Source organism: Halichoerus grypus, chromosome 6, assembly GCF_964656455.1.
Source record: "Halichoerus grypus chromosome 6, mHalGry1.hap1.1, whole genome shotgun sequence".
NCBI lineage: Eukaryota > Metazoa > Chordata > Mammalia > Carnivora > Phocidae > Halichoerus > Halichoerus grypus.
Window position 1 is genome coordinate 154418503 of NC_135717.1, and position 17044 is coordinate 154435546.

Consider the following 17044-nt stretch of genomic DNA (forward strand, 5'->3'; position numbering starts at 1 on the left):
GGCGAGCGCCCGCCCCGGCTCCACCCTCCCTGCCCCGCGGCGCCGCCCGCCGCCCCGCGCCCTCCTCGGCCCGCCCGCCTGCCCCGCGCTCCGGCCCGGCGGCCTCCCGGAGACCCGCGGCGCGCAGCGACATGGCTGGCGGCCACCGCCTCCTGCTGGAGAACGCGCGGCAAGTGGTGATGGTGTGCGGCCGCGGCGAGCGCTTCCTGGCGCGGGACGCGCTGCGCAGCCTGGCCGTGCTGGAGGGCGCCAGTCTCGTGGTGGGCACGTAAGTGGCCGCGCGCTGGGGGCACCGGGCAGCCGAGGCCCGGCCTGGCGCCCTTTCCCTAACTTGGGCGCTGTGGAGGGAAGCGGGTAAAAGCTTTCCCTCATCCAGGGAGCCACCGTGGGCCTTTCAGGCACCTGCTGCTACCTACCTGGTGTGACAGCTTCGGGTAGTCATTCGGTGAAAAAAAAAAAACGCTCTCAGGCTGAACCCCCGTCCCTCTTCCCCCCTACCCCGGGTCTTTGGAATCAGCATCTCTGTGGTGGAGTTCTGGGACTTTGAATTTTTACAAAACACCCTCCAGCCCAACCCCCTTTGTATACTAAATTTGAGAACCGCGAACGTTCAGATGGTGATGGTTTGGGGCTGATAGGAAATTCAGAAAAAGAGGACATTTTTCAGTTTTTTTCATTTAACCCTCTGTGCTTCCTGCTAGACGTGACTAAAAGAACAGCCAAAGTTTGGGCGGGGGAACCTACGCAGTGGGAGTGGGGTTCCGATGCCGATTTGAATTGGAGAGCCCCACCGCCCCGCGATTGCGCAAGATGGGCTCAGCCCTTATCTGAGGCTGCTTAGGGTTGTGCAAGAGTCCAGCTTTTAGGGACCGTGTGTTTTTAATTAACAAAGGGATAAAAACATTCCCAGTGTTACTGTTAAAAATTTGTTAAAAACCAGTTAACAGAAGTGCACAGAGGTAGGAATCCAGAGCTAATTGATGGCCATACTCTATGGAGTTCTGAGGCCCTACTATCTTCTTCTGCTGTGCACAACCCTTTCTCACTCCCTCATCCAAGATGGCTGCTCCACCTCTCCTTACGGAGTCTACCTTCCAGACAGTGGAAAATAGGAAGAGAAAACAGACCTATTGGTTAGAATTTAGTCACATGACGGCACGTGGATGACGGGAAACCCAGAAATGTAGGCTTCATTCTGGGTGTTCATGTGTTCAGCTAAAATTTAGGAATCTAGCACTGTGGGGAAAAGGGAACATTGATCTTGGGGAACAACTAGCCATCTCTATACATATGATTTGACTCTTTGGCTTCCATGCAGCTGCAGTCATTTTTTTTTTCTTCAAAGACACAGATGCAAGAAGGAAATACGATAAATGTTGACTGATACCAAAAGACATGGGCAACATATTTTAAATCCTTAGTCAGCTTTTCCACAGTATTTCCCCAAACTTTGGTAATTATTTCTTGATTTTTCTTCAGGGATGGGCTTATAAAAGCCATCGGTCCTGCTGATGCGATCCAAAAAATGTTTTCTGAAGAAACGTTCGAAGAAAGAATTGACTGTTCTGGGAAATGCATCTTGCCGGGTATTAACCTCTTTTTTCAGTAAAGCCCTGCAACCAGTTTTAGCAATGTAAAGAGGAAGAGTGGCAGCTTCTTTTAAATAGGGTCTCGAAATAATATTAAAATATAGTAATAGCTACCGTGCATTGAATTTCTACTACTGAATGTCTAGGTGCTTTGCAAACATGTTTTCATCTTGAATCCTTCTAACTGCCCTGTAAGGTAAGTATCCTTATCTACATGTTACAGTTTAGAACACTCCAGTTTAGGGATGAAATATCTTACCCAAGATTGCTGGACAGGGAAAGGGCAAGCTGGGAATCAAACCCACTCATTATGTCACTTTGTCCCACTCACATGCTGAAGAGAAACAGGTTGTGTTGTGTTTAGGTTCAAAAGCTGTTGGAAGAACTTTACTAATCTACTTCATATGGGAGGCAGAGAGGGCAAGCTGCTGCTTCTAATACCAGAATAGATTCTAAATTTACATGGAGTGTGAAACAACACATCTCTAGGCCGAAAAGTGGGGGAGGAGGGAATCCCTAGAGATTTCACTGAAGTTTATATCTTAGTGATTGACAACAAAATCAGTTTGTTAACCATCATCTCCCACATTATGTTTTCTGGCTTCATGAAATCCTCTGAAACGAGTTTCACAAATTTTGAGTCCTACACAAAACACAGAAGCTAAGATTTATATTTTTAAAATGTCTACTGTGCGTATCTGATAGAGCTTCTATCTTCCATCTCTTGGGAGTCAGGAAATAAAGTCAGAGTGCAAGCTTATGAAAAAGAGCAGAAAATACTAGAAAGCAATCTGAGTAGAGATTCTTGATTTTTCGTCCAATCAGAACCACTAACGAGACATTTAATCCACTTAATCCAAGTATTTTAAATATTATGGAAAGCCACGCTTCACTTGAGTTGTGAACCGTTTGGATAAACAAACGGTTCACACGATTGCTTTATAGTTTCTCTTCAATTAAACTACGTTTCTTTTTGAAGGAAGATTCATATTTCTGATTTCATATTTTTCCTTCTCAAAGTTGGGAGAGATTGTACTCTGTTTTCACACCCAGATTATTCCTTGGTGATATAGTCCGTGGTTTTGCTCAACTGATAGATATGACATCCTGTTTCAAAAGCTTGCTTGGTGAGCATGGACTTAGTGGGCAAAAGGAGCTGTATTTCTTTAATGGATATTCTCATCATGCCAAGTCACCCTCTTCCATTAAAGCCTTCTAGACCAGCCATGCCGAGAGTCTTCTTGTTCCCTGTCTGTGGAGGGAACCTACAGACAAATTCCTCCTCCCCCCACCCTCCTCCAAGATGGCTGACCATCATCTTGCTTTCCCAAGAGTGGTACGGGATAGTCTGCCTGATATCTAAGGGCTTTCTATTTCTCAGCTTTAAAGATGATTTGATTTATTGATTACAGGTTTGGTGGATGCACACACACATCCAGTATGGGCTGGTGAAAGAGTTCACGAGTTTGCAATGAAGGTAACTGTAGTAAATGATGACAAATCAAAATAAGGCACAAATACAGACAAGTCTTTCTAAAGAGTTGGTAGGCTATCAGGCTTTGCAACATACGCCTACATTTCTTTTTCATGGATATTTTTACTGGCCTGGACTATGGAAAATAAATTGCAAAAAAACTAACTTATAACTGTCCAAATACTTTGCACAGGCCCAGCAATCATTATAATAGTTTTCAAAAATTTTTAGCTGTAGAATCCTTATGTGTGTATATATGTATGTATGTATGTTTTAGAATCCTCCCTTTAAAAAAATGCTGAGCTGCCTTGGGGCGCCTGGGTGGCTCAATCGGTTAAGCGTCTGACTTCGATTCCGGTCATGATATCAGGCTCCTGGGATCGAGCCCCAGGTTGGCCTCAGCACTTGGTGGGGAGTCTGCTTGTCCCTTTCCCTCCTCCTCTGCCCCTCCCCGCCTCACTCTCTCTTTCTCTCTCGAATAAATAAATAAAATCTTACCAAAAAACCCCTAAGACCCAAAAACAGAGCTGAGCTGCCTTGCTCACTAGTTCCACCTCTCTTTCCCTTCTCCCATTTCACTTCTCCACCCCTGGGGGGTCTTTGAAGGGGCTCCAGGATACAGTTTGAAATTCACCATTCATTGGTTCAAACTTGGAAAAATATATTGCTAATCATAAAAATAAATTAAGTCTTGTATTTCCCCCCCCAAAAATGAGACTTACTAAGAAACATAAAGTGTAGTCTACGTCACAAGTCATTAATTAGCCAGGGCCAACCCTCAAATCCATGGTTGGAGCCGTTTTCACATTGTTTCTTTCTAATAGATTTTAATTTTTAGAGCAGATTTTATTTTTGAGAGCCAACTTGAGTGAGAGGTACCAAGATTTCCCACATGCCTGCCCGCACACATGCACAGCCTCCCCCCATGATCAGCACGCCCCACCAGAGCGGTACCTCTGTTACGGCTGATGAGCCTACATTCACACATCACTGTTACCCAGAGTCCACATTTCTTACTGGTGTTTTCTCTTGGTGCTGCACATTTTGTGGGTTTGGACAAATGTATAATGACACATATCCACCATTATAGTATCACATAGTGTGGTTGAACTGCCCTAAAATTCCTGTGTGCTCTGCCTATTCATCTGTCCCTCCCTGAACCCTGATAACCGCCGACCTTTTCACTGTTTCTTTCTTTTCTTTTTTTTTTTTTAGATTTATTTATTTTAGAGATGGGGGGGTAGGGGCAGAGGGAGAGGGAGAGAGAGAATCCCAAGCAGACTCCGCACTGAGCCCAGAGCCTGATGCAGAGCTTGATCTCACGACCTGAGATCATGATCTGAGCTGAAATCAAGAGTCAGATGTTCAATTGACTGTGACACCCGGGCGCCCCAGCTGTTTCTATCGTACTGCCTTTTCCAGAACATCATCTAGTTAGATTCATACAGTACATAGCCTTTCAGATCGGCTTCTTTGACTTAGCAATATGCATTTAAGGTTTCTCCATGTCTTTTCTTCACATTGTTTTTTTTTTTTCAAGTGTACACCCTAACAGCTAAGAATTTTCTTCAGACACTGGGTACCTTCTTCAACAAACTAGAGCTGTTTTTAAGACTTCTTTATTAAAGCACACAATTGCAGAGCCAAAAAGCAACCCTAGAGATTTGCAGTCCAACATCTCATTACATAGATGGGGAACGTGAGGTCCAGAGAAGGGAAGGGTACGGGGTGAGTTCTCCAGCTCACCTTGGCAGAACCCGGGCTGGTGTACTTCATTTGTGCCGCACTCCTTGCTGCGCAGAGTAACTGGAGCCCAGTGGGATCCCAGGAAGAGCTTCTTTGCTTGAGTGACAGAGGTCAGACCCCAAACTCTAGTGGCCAGACATGGAGAGGTGGAAACCCCCCGGGGCTCTTTCGTGGATATTTGGAATAACTGCAGTGGGGTTCCCGAATTGCCTAAGCTTTGTTTTCTCATAGGAGCTAGGGGTAGACAGAGACTTAGCTGGTGCACACTGGGGCCAGCTGGGTTGTTAGAATACTGAAATACTTCTGGGCTGGTTGGTAAATTGCCGCTGCTGCGTGAGACCCTAAGTGCTCCCCACCTGACTTCTCTCATTTCTGCCCTCCCCAGTCCTTCCTAAGATGCCCTGGCAGGGTCGGGGCTTCATGGCCATGTACCCCAGCATGCTTTCTGATCTGCTGGTGTCCCTGACATAGCATTTTGAACATCACTCCGGGTGGAGGTTCTGTGGAGCTGCCTGCAACCTCCCGCCCTTGCCCAGCCTAGGGGGAGCCCTGTGTTCAGTTGGCAGGAGCCACGTACATGGATATTCACCGAGCTGGAGGAGGGATCAACTTCACCGTGGAGCACACTCGCCAAGCCTCGGAGGAGGAGCTGTTCTGCTCCTTCCAGGAGCGGCTGCAGTGCATGATGAGGGCAGGGACCACGCTGGTGGAGTGCAAGAGCGGATACGGCCTCAACCTGGAGACAGAGCTCAAGATGCTGCGCGTGATTGAGCGTGCCCGGCGGCAGCTGCCCATTGGCATCTCAGCCACCTACTGCGGGGCTCACTCGGTGCCAAAGTAACCTCAGCTTGCGCGCTTGACTTGGGGCGTGGAGGGGGCATTGAAAACAAAGAAGGAAGGGGTCAGCTGGTACCTAAGTGGGGATGTGTTGGCGCAGGGGGGTGGGGGGGGGAGTGGAGTTGCATCTGAACTTTAGTTCTTGCAGAGAGAGCTCAGTAGAAGCCGTTAGAAAGGTGTTCTGATTGTAATAGTCATCTCGTAAGGGTGGTTTTTTTTTTTTTTGAAGATTTTATTTATTTATTTGAGAAAGAGAGCACAGGAGCAGGGGGGAGGGGCAGAGGTAGAGGGAGAAGCAGATTCCCCACTGAGCAGGGAGCCCGATATACGACTCGATCCCAGGACCCTGGGATCATGACCTGAGCTGAAGGCAGACGCTTAACCGACCCACTCAGGCGCCCCTTGCAAGGGTGGTTTTAGGAAGGTGATCCCCACCAGACCCATCTGTTTGCTAGTCCCTTAATGATGAAGGAGGAAGAGGAGATGTTCAAAATTCTTTCAGTTAACAGAAAGCAATGCCCCCTACTAGATCCTTTAAAATAACAGGTATTACTTTAAATAGTTGCCCATGACCACATAATCGCACTTTAGAGATTAAAAGTAACACTCTGTAGGAGATAGATCAAATCTTTAAGTCAAGATGACTCAGAATAGTTTTTATTTTTGTTCATCTGTTTGTTTAGCAGCAAACATGTTTGTTTTCTTGTAAATGTTTTTTAGATTTCCTTTTATTTAAAGTTTCTCCTATATAGCTTTCTTGTAGAGAATTCTGTCCTTTCTGCATCTGCATCTGCATCTTATCTGTCCTGGAATTTCTAGAGCCAAAGGCCCACAGTTCCAGAACTAAAAGTTTCAAAAGAAATCTAGGACTTGGGGGCACCTGGGTGGCTCAGTCGGTTAAGTGGCTGCCTTTGGCTCAGGTCATGATCCCAGCATCCTGGGATCTAACCCCTAATCCGGCTCCCTGCTCAGCAGGGAATCTGCTTCTCCCTCCCCCTGCTCTTATTCTCTCTCTCTCTCAAATAAATAAATAAAATCTTAAAAAAAAAAAATCCAGGACTTGAAAATTAACAGGGCAAAGTCTTAGTGCCGTTTTGAGTTTTGATAACTTAGATACATAAGTGCTGCAGGCTTACAGAAATTATTTGAAAGTTTCATAACATATATTTTTACATTTATTTAGTTTCACGCAGTTTGAAAAATAAGTTTAATGTTAATTTTTTGTTTACCATTTTCAATCAGAGAAAATAAAAAATTAACAAATTTATTATTAAAAATTCACAAAATTAATTAAGTAGAAAAGAAACATAAATACTTAATATTTCCAATGATGTTTTTGTACATTTTTAGCATTTGTACTTCTGAAATTATTAAAACTTAAAACTGCACTGAGACTTTTGGGACATCCATCTATAGAAAACATTTTTTTTTTTTTCAAACGGAACATAAGGTGGATGATAGCAGTGTAACATGGTAGAGAAGTCTTAGGCTTTGGAGCCATACCAGACCTGGGTTTGAATCCAGCTTTGCTACTTTCCCACTGCATGATTTTGAGGGCATCACTCAACTTTTTTGAACATCTGTAAAATAGCTAAATAACACATAATTCTATATGATTGTCTTGAGAATTAGGAACAACATATGTGAGCGCCTGTCTCCTCGCGGTTCACTTCTGTCTTCCCATCAAAATGGTTTTTGCTGAGCAAGAGACTTCTGTGTGCCAAATACAGGACTAAAGTTTTACAGAAATTTTCTCCATCTGCCAATGAGTCTCTGAGGTCTGTGTCTTGATCTCCAGCGATACAGTCTGCAGCTCAGAGGATGCCAAATGATGGCTACATGACGTGTCCAAAGTTACATAGCCAGCAAGTAGGAGAGCTCTGTGTCTATTTGACTGCAAAAGCCCAGCCCTTTCTGATCTATAACTACCGCAGAATCTTAGAATTTCAGGGCCTCCCACAATCCTCTTTCCCCATAGTTCCAAATGGTGAGACAAGAAGCCTTAGGCAGATGCTTCTAGAAACAGTGTGGAAGAAGAAAAAGGCAGAGTGATCACGAGAGTCCAGCTAAGGAGCACACAGTTGTGTTGTTAGGGAACCATCCAGGATGCCCTCTAAGTGTCCTTGGCAAGCAGATTCCGTTTTTCAGCCGGCTGGCCTTGCTGACATTCTCGAAGGCAACACGGCTGGGCCAGAAATGGATGAGCCCTTTGAGTCTCTGTGTACAGTCAGTGCCTACAGAAGTCTTGCCAACATCTCTGCTGTGTCCTCATTGTTAAGACTCTTGAGTTATTGCTTTGATTATTTCTCTACCTTCTTGAGGCTTGAGGTCATTTGCCCATAGTTTGTGAGATTCTTCGAGTGCCAGAAAACCCTTTCTTTAATTAAAAAAAAAAAAAAATTTCCCCCCATGTAATCTCATTTTCTTCCCCCAGAGGAAAGACTGCTCCGGAGGCTGCTGATGAAATCATCAATAGCCACCTCCCGAAGCTGAAGGAGCTTGGCAAAAGTGGGGAAATCCATGTGGACAATATAGATGTGTTCTGTGAGAAGGGCGTCTTTGATCTCAGCTCCACCAGAAGGATTCTTCAAAGTGGAAAAGAGATGGGATTACAGATTAACTTCCATGGGGATGAGCTGCACCCGATGAAGGCTGCCGAGGTGTGGTTGACCTTTTGCTTTTCCTTTGTCAACACTCATGCTATGGAAAACTTAATTAGTTTGTTCAGAGGTGGGAGTAGCCTTCTGAAAAGACAGAGAATGGGGAAATTTGTTTGAACAATGTGTGGATTGGTCCGGTAGAGCCTTGGAATCCTGGACCTCTGTTAGAAATTTACTTTTTTGCTGCTCATTGACTTGTATGATCGCCGGCTGGTGGGATTAGTAGAAAAAGAAGCACTTTCGTGATCTTGTTTAGCAAATCCGTGCCCTGTTTTGGTTGGCACACGAAGCCACACTGGCAGAGTCGGCGAGTTGCACACGTAGCTGCTGGGGTCTGTCTGGCAGCGTCCAGGGGAACGTTGCTAGAGCATACTGTTAATAGTCCAGGATGCTCTTCTGATCTCTGTGTCTTGCTCAGATTCATTTATTCATGCTTTCAACAAATATTTGAGTGTGTGCTATGTGCCAGGCACTGAGAATTCAGCAGTGAGTAAGACAGACACAGCCCCCGCAGTTGTGAGTCGAGATGTCTCTCTAAGCCCTAGAGTGAAATAAACAACTGCCCTTGGGGCATAAACCAGATGTGGACACTCCACACGTGTCTCCACCACAACACGTCCAATGTGATCTCTTAATATCGCTTCCAGATCTGGTCCTGTGTTTCCTGCCCAGTGAATGACCCCATTATGTACGGATTGCCTAAGAGAAAAACTTGGACGTCACTTTGTCTCCTCTCCCCCTCCCCTGTCACATTTCAGTTAACCAGCAAGGCCTCCAGGTTTGCCTGCTGAGTCTGTCTAGGTCCACTTCTCTTCCCCCCACCGCCTAGTTCAGACCACCAGCAGCGGCTCTCAGCTGGACTCCTGCAACAGCTCTTCTCCCTGTGTCCAAGCTTGTCCGCACTTGAATCCCTGCCCTCCGCGCATCTTCTCTTCCTCTCTGGTGCTGGAAAGCACTGAAAGGCTCACCCGGCCTGGCAGGACAAATTTCAAACTCCACAGCCATAGGCTTACCCAGATCTAGCTCTTGCTTGCCTCCCATCTTCCTCTTTTTCTCCTCCCCCCTCCCTTCCCCTGCCCTCTTGACCATGGCCAGCCACCATAAATAGTGTTAGGACACCCGATACCCCACGCCTCTGGATGTGCCTCCTCTCATCCGAACACCCCTTGCCTGGCTAACTCTAACTCCGCTCCGTGTTTCCTCTTAGCTACCACTTCTCTGGCATCCTTCCCAAACCTCTCCAAGAATGAGTTACAGTTCCTCCCTGTGCCTGTCCCACCGTGTTCAAATTGTCTCTGAGATCCCTCCTGGACTGTCCCTGTGCCTCCACAGCCTTATCCCTGGAGGTTAGCACAGTGCCTGGTAGACAGGTGGCCTTTAGTGAGTAAATATTTGTGGAATGTTTGATGAATGAATGTGAACTAGGTGGTCAACAAGATACTTCTGGTTGTAGAGAGTGAACCGGTGAATTAAACAGAGGTCAATACCCGGGATGACCAAATCGAGTTTGGGAAAGTGAAGGTGATTCCAAGGTTAGAAGGAAGCTCGCCTGGGGAGCAGAGTCTGTGGAGCATCCAACTCCCGAGAGCACCAAACCAGAATGCTCTTAGACCTGAGCTAGCTGCTGACGAGGGGCCGGCTCCCTTCTGCTCTGGTGTGGGCATCAGTGCCTCCCTGGGCCACGGGCTAAGGTCAACAATGAGTCTCCTTTCCCTTTCCTTGGAATGCTTAACAGAATCACCTTTCAGCCTGGGGCACTGTGTGCGTGCGTGTGTGTGTGTGTGTGTGTGTGTAAATGTGTCACGCTGAGAAGAAACCCACTTTAATGCCATGTTCTCATTATCATCAGCATTACCTCCTCCTGGTTTTCTTCTAACAGCTGAGCCCAGACTTATTTTCTTAAGATTTTTTAAAATTTATTTATTTGACAGAGAGAGAGATAGCGACAGCAGGAACACAAGCAGGGGAGCGGGAGTGGGAGAAGCAGGCTTCCCGCCGAGCAGGGAGCCCAATGCGGGGCTCGATCCCAGGGCCCTGGGATCATGACCTGAGCCGAAGGCAGATGCTTAATGACTGAGCTAGCCAGGCGCCCCAGTAAGCACTTGGATTTAAGGATAGTTTTTGAAGTAGCACACGAGCTAATTTTCAAATGAATGTCCATCACAAACCTTTTACCACTGGGGGCTTGCGCTGGGCAGAGGCAGTTGCCAACACATTTTAATGACAAAGAGTGCTGCTTAGTTTTGCAGGGAAACCAGTGTTCTGGCCCTTTGGTGATTGATGTTGCTGTTGGTGAAACCTTTCTCTCTGCCCATTCCGCTTAGCTCGGGGCTGAGCTGGGAGCCCAGGCGATCAGTCACCTGGAAGAAGCGAGCGATGAGGGCATCGTTGCCATGGCAATGGCCAGGTGCTCGGCCGTCCTTCTGCCCACCACGGCCTACATGCTGAGGTGAGCTGCCCTGGGGGGTGACAGCCGCGAGGACACAGACCCAGAGGCCTAAGTCTTATTTCATTGCCCTTCCACATTCCTTAAAAATGCAGATCAGGAAAACTGAGCTCATGGAAGATGCCAGTTCTGGAGTGAGGTCCAGGAAAGCGCTTAGACCCAAATGGCCATTGAGTAGGGAGATTATTGGGAAGAGTGGAGCTTTTGCTTTCTTTTTTTTTTCCCCCTCATTTTTGGAATTTTCCAATTAAAAAATCAATATGCATTACTTTTATGACTAGAAATAATGAAATAGGCTTTCTGCTTTAAAAAACATGCATCAGATGTTAGGGATATCAAGCAGTGTTCAGAATCTGAAGGAGCTGTTTTTTACTAAGAGGACGCAAGTGGGCCCCACAGTCCTCATAAATCCCCCGGGGTGGGAGGAAGGAGGAGACGTCTAAGTATGTTTTGTGAAATCTTCCCAGGAGTTTTGCTGTTTGCCCTCTATGGATTGAATACACCTAGTCCAGAGCCCATCTTTATCACTGCGGTTTGGTTGTCGCCACCAGGGGGCGCTACTGGCATCTAGTAGGTAGAGGCTCGAGCCGCTAAAGGTCCCACAGCGCACAGAACCACCTCCCACCACAAAGAATTATCCTGCCTAAGAATTATCCGGCCACAATTACGAACTGTGCTGAGGTTGAAACACTCTGCCTCAGGGATGGAAAAGCCAGGCTACAAGTAACTTTTATATCTATCTATCTATCTATCTATCTATCTATCTATCTATTTATTTATTTATTTATAGAGAGAGAGAGGGAGTGAGGGCGCTCCCAAGTTCGCGTGAGCTGGGGGCAGAGGGAGACGGAGAGAGAGAATATCTAAAGATTGTTCACGTCCAGTGCGGAGCCTGACAGGGGGCTCGATCTCACCACCATGAGATCATGACCTGAGCCGATATCAAGAGCGGACGCTCACTGACTGAGCCACCCAGGCGCCTTCAAGTAACTTTTATAAGAGAGAAGAGAGGAATATTGCAGTACTTTTCTCAAATATATTATGATGTTATACACATAGGGGTAATATTATACATTTCTCTTATTATTACTGTTCTCTTGATTAGACATAATGTAGATTGCAACCAGGAAATACCAATCAATAACCATTCTTGGAATCTTGGCATTTCCAGCAAGTCTCAATAGTCATCAATCAAAGTCATCAATCAATACTTAATCTGGTTAATTTTCCATCACCCAAGGAATAATGTTTGACAAAAAGCGTTCCTTTACCTCCCCTTGAATCTCTTAAAGATGGAGCAAAAATCTGAGACTTGCACTGTGAAGGGTGGCTCAGCAATAAAAGCCCGAACTTTGTCCCTACGCCAGAGGCGGCGGCCATCTGTGCTCACCGCAGGATGGGTTGACCATACAATTTGGACAACAGGAAACATTGCAGAGAAGGCCCCACTTTTCTCTCTGGCTTCTCTGTTCCACTATTTTTCTGAGCTCTCCAACAGGAGCAACCTGCAGGGCTCCCTGCTGGGCCCTGAATTCTCTTGACTCTCAGTTCTGGAATAACAGTGGCCTTATGCCACTTCCTGTAATCATTATTGTACGCATCTTTGTGTATACTGTTTAAATTTATTCAGGATACATTTACCTCAGTTTTTCTGGAACTCCCTCGGTACGTCTACAGCCTCACTTTTTTTTTTTTCCTCCTTAAGTATCTCTGGAAGGGGAGGGGAGGCGAGGCCGTCAGAATGAACTGTGGGAGGGAGGGGCGCCTGGGTGGCTCAGTGGGTTAAGTGTCTGCCTTCAGCTCAGGTCATGATCTCAGGGTCCTGGATTGAGCCCCAAGATGGGCTTCTTGCTCAGCTGGGAGCCTGCTTCTCCCTCTCTTCCACTCTCGTGCTCTCTCTCAAATAAATAAAGAAAATCTTAAAAAAAAAAAAAAAAAAAAAAGAACTGTGGGGAGATTTTAAGTTCTACCTTTCCTCACTCTTATCCCTGCTTCACCTGCCTCCTCTCATACATTATCCTGGTTGAGAACATTATCTTAGGTAGGCCAGCCAATTGTCAGTCGTCGACCATGAATGTTTCAAGGGCCTCCATCTTGGCCTATAAACCTGTAGACTCTCAGACAACTGCTTTCATCTGTTCCCCTCCCCCCAACACTGTGAGCCTGAATAAACACTAGCATAGTTTCTGAAAGCTCAGGGCTGTCTGCCTAGGATGACCCAGGCCCCCTTACAATGCCTGCCTGAGAAAGCCCAGCCTGCCAGGGGAATTTACTGTTTGTTCCAGCAAAACCCGCTGATTGGCAGAGAGGCCCCTGGACTTCCTCTTAGAGCAGTTACTTTACAAATTGCAGTTGTAATTGCAATTATAAATCCTTTCTCTGCTCCTTTAAGATATAAATCTTCTACCACCCAGGATTGTCTTCTCAAGGACCCGCCCCTTTTTCCTCCCGACTTCCTCTTTCTTTCTTTAAAATGCCCAGTTACCACTGCACAAATCAAAATTGAGTCCAGACCACACTGGACCCTTTCCCTTTTGCAGTAGTTATTACTGAATACAGTCTGTCTTCACCCCTTTAGCTAGTGTTTGGCTCTGTTTATCCCTGACATAACTTTTGAGTCATGTCCTAAAGAACAATATTTTGCCAAGGAGATTAAGGAGACACGCAACCCAGGAAGAAGCACAGACATTTTATGTATTAGATTCTTGGGCCTTCAAGACTTTAAAGGGCCTACCAAAAATGTTTGAGACCCTTCCCCACCCCCAAGGAGGGGGAGAGAGATGAATAAAAAAAAAATTGCAAAATGGAAGTTAATAAAAATAGCATTATTTTAACCTCATTGTTTATATTTGGGAGTCAAAAAAAAAGTGTGTTACATTTGAAAAAAAACTAAGTTATATTTTTCTTCCTTAGCAAGAATCTCTGAAAGTATATAAAGATTGCTAAAATAAAAAAAAAAAAAAAATGCTGGGCGCCTGGGTGGCTCAGTCGTTAAGCGTCTGCCTTCGGCTCAGGTCATGATCCCAGGGTCCTGGGATCGAGCCCCACATCAGGCTCCCTGCTCAGCGGGAAGCCTGCTTCTCCCTCTCCCACTCCCCCTGCTTGTGTTCCTGCTCTCGCTATCTCTCTCTCTGTCAAATAAATAAATAAAATCTTTAAAAAAAAAATGCTAAAATAAACACTGCCAAATTAAAGAAATTAGTCATGGGCAAGTCATTTCAAAAGCAGAGATAAAAATCAGGCATCCTGGGTTCCACCTGACTTCACCACTCATCACTTAACCTTGAGTGTCTCTTTCTTCTTCCAGAACTCAGAGGGGTTGGATATCTTAAGTTGGCTTCCATTCCGAATATCTAATCTGCAGAAGCTCTGCTTCCAGAGACTGACATCTTCCTTTTTTTTCCCCTCCTCTTAGACTGAAGCAGCCTCGCGCTAGGAAGATGTTGGATGAAGGGGTAATCGTTGCTTTGGGCAGCGATTTCAACCCGAATGCATATTGCTTTTCAATGGTAATTATTTTTAATGTGACTTTCTAAGGAGAGAAACCGTCTTCCGCCACATGTATGAATAATTTAAAAATAGTTCACTAACTGTTAAAATGTACCAAAGATCTAAGAAACGATTTTCTTGTGAAACAGGAAAAAAAGTGTAGACAGCAGGGTCATTGGATAGTTCTGTGCCACATGAATGCCTCTAGGCATAGAGAGAGGAGAGAAAGTTCTATCTGCATAATTTTTTTGATTCAGCCTTGGGCGTTGTGGTTTGATGATAACTTACTCTGGTCTTGGAGGATAACACAAGCTCAAAGAAGTTTTAGTAAATAAGCATGGAGGTGGGCTTTCATCTTACATAGCCAGTGGTCTTGAAAAGTTGTAAATAAATACTCAATACCCGAGGGTGGAGGTGGTAATCTCTCTAATAAAGAAATCTTTTCCAAAGCATAAGAATCTTCACATGTAAATTAAAATGTTCTCATACCAGTTTAGCCAGTTCCTCCCAGACATTTAATTTCCATTATTGGTTGTGCTGTGTTGAGAAATGTCCTAGGTAGCAGTTACCATTTTGTTCCTTTCCTCTAATACGGTTCTTCCCTGCCTTAGCCAGTGGTCATGCACCTGGCCTGCGTGAACATGAGAATGTCCATGCCTGAAGCCTTGGCCGCTGCCACCATCAACGCAGCTTATGCCCTGGGAAAATCTCACACACATGGATCTCTGGAAGTCGGCAAACAGGGAGATCTCATTATCATCAATTCGTCCAGGCGAGTGTTCTCCCAACGGAGCTATTTTATTTTGTGCCCCTTGTAATATGTAGGCTGGGTTTAAATGGCTTTTCTGCTCAATATTAGCATCTGGCTCTGTGTAGGCCCAGAAGCTCCCCAATCTCCTTTATCATCACCCCTTTCTAACCAGCAAGTCTCCCTAGGAGTCCTAAACCACACAGGGTAGACAGACCAGCTTCTCCGGTCTCTTCATCTGTCTTCCATCTGTCCTAGATCTCCAGGTTTCTGTTCTGTTTACCCGGACTTTGGACTTGTGCCCCCTGGCTTGTGTTCTTGTTTTTCTGCTGGAGTTCTGACCTACAGCTGGTGCTGGGCCGTGCATGTTCCAGCTCCGGCTGGTCACCCGCGTCTGAGTCATTACCGCTCTGGCTTCTCACTCCTACCAGATCCCAAAAGCCTTGTTTCCGTTTTCCTGCTCCTGGGTTCGTATTACTCACACACAGTCAGCTGCCAACTGGGTCTCCGATGTAACAATTTGAGTCTTATTTTTCTAAATCTGAAAGTCATAAATCCTTGACCCTAGCAGGTCTACTGCATTCTTTGGTCCTCAAATTCAACTGAAGAAAGCGACTCTGTAATTCTACTCTTCACTCTATTGAAAATAATGCTGATGTCACCTTTTGTATATCGCTTAATCGGATCAAATATTTTAAGGTCAAATACTTCAACAATACCATTAAACAATATTTAAGTCATAGGCTAGTTATCATAGTAATCTACTATTTTTTTAAAAAGCCCGAATATCAATGACAGGGTATAAAGAAATTTTTAGAGAATGTATTTCTAAATTAGCATTTATTGACCAAGTGATCATTTTGGCTTGTATGCATTAAAGTATGTTTGATTTCTTTCTAGATGGGAACATTTGATTTACCAGTTTGGAGGCCATCATGAATTAATTGAATATGTTGTAGCTAAAGGAAAAGTCATCTATAAAAAATGAAAGATCTGAAAGGAAAGAGAAGACCTTTCGGCTATATAAGTCAATGCAGTTGCAGTAAAAGTTAAAATACCGTAGTAATTTACCAGAGTGATGTCACTTAAATATATTTCAGTGCTTTGTTAATCCACTTGAAAAAAACCAAGTCATTAATTTCTTTTAATTTAACATGTGCACCTGGACATATAAGCAGGTAAATCAATTGGATCATAATCTCAGAACATTAAATCATTTCACAGAGATTTATTACAAATATTTTGAAGATTAATATGGTAGAGTATCATCAGAATGCCTTCGTGGGGAAAAGCAATTGGCAGTTAGGTAGACATGGCTTGAAATTCCCATTTTGTTTGTGCTTTTCAAGTTTCAGTTTTTAAACTATGGGATGGTGAGAAATCCAAGTGATATGCCCCAAATTAAGCAAATGTAGCCTTCTATTATAAGCAGCTAGTTTGTCCTTTTCCCACACAGGTTGCCTTTCTATAAGCTCTTCAAATGCATGAGTGTCCCCTGAGGTAGGGTGTCCTTCTATTTCTAATTTCTTCTTGACTCCAGGAGTAGTGCTTCACAGCAGAGTTCAAGACTCGTCATTTTATACATGGGGACGGGGGCCTTCCTAGAATGGATGCATTTGGATCAAATCTGATAATGTAATTTTTAAAAATCATTTTTAAGAGTTTGATTATTCACATTACAAATGTATAACAAAATTTTTATAGCTCTCAATAAATATGTATTGTCACTATTATTGTTGTTTCCAGCCCCGGAAGTAGATTGGTGGTATTACCTATTACAGCTTCTTAGGAAATGAACAAATTACATAATTACACATAAAGAAATTGTGGATGATGATATAAATAGGTGTTTCTAAAGCCATATGAATTTACTTGAAATGTTTTTCAATGTTTAATCATCCTTATAATCACAATGGTATTATTAAACTTTGTCCTATTTATGAATAAATGATTTGAGAAGTAAAGATTAACCAAATTATCACCCATTTCATGTTAAAAATGGCTGAATCAATGAGGCTTAACTGTATTCCGTTTAAATCAAATCAAATACTCCTT

At 44.5% G+C, this 17044-nt stretch overlaps 1 protein-coding gene across 1 annotated transcript; it reads left to right on the forward strand.

Moving 5' to 3' along the window:
- Nucleotides 1-59: 59 nt before the first annotated feature.
- Nucleotides 60-16722, forward strand: AMDHD1 (amidohydrolase domain containing 1). Its single transcript, XM_036085849.2, has 9 exons — nt 60-268; nt 1480-1586; nt 3002-3066; nt 5369-5646; nt 8081-8306; nt 10631-10755; nt 14168-14261; nt 14853-15013; nt 15890-16722. The coding sequence occupies exons 1-9, from the start codon at nt 132-134 to the stop codon at nt 15975-15977; spliced, it is 1281 nt and encodes a 426-aa protein (XP_035941742.1). The 5' UTR covers nt 60-131; the 3' UTR covers nt 15978-16722.
- Nucleotides 16723-17044: the final 322 nt, after the last annotated feature.

Bases quoted from the DNA above. Each gene is read 5' to 3' on its own strand.
- AMDHD1 (XM_036085849.2), top strand. From the start codon at position 132: ATGGCTGGCGGCCACCGCCTCCTGCTGGAGAACGCGCGGCAAGTGGTG. The intron at 269-1,479 runs GTAAGTGGCCGC...ATTTTTCTTCAG, and splicing joins GCCAGTCTCGTGGTGGGCAC to GGATGGGCTTATAAAAGCCA. The intron at 10,756-14,167 runs GTGAGCTGCCCT...CCCTCCTCTTAG, and splicing joins ACCACGGCCTACATGCTGAG to ACTGAAGCAGCCTCGCGCTA.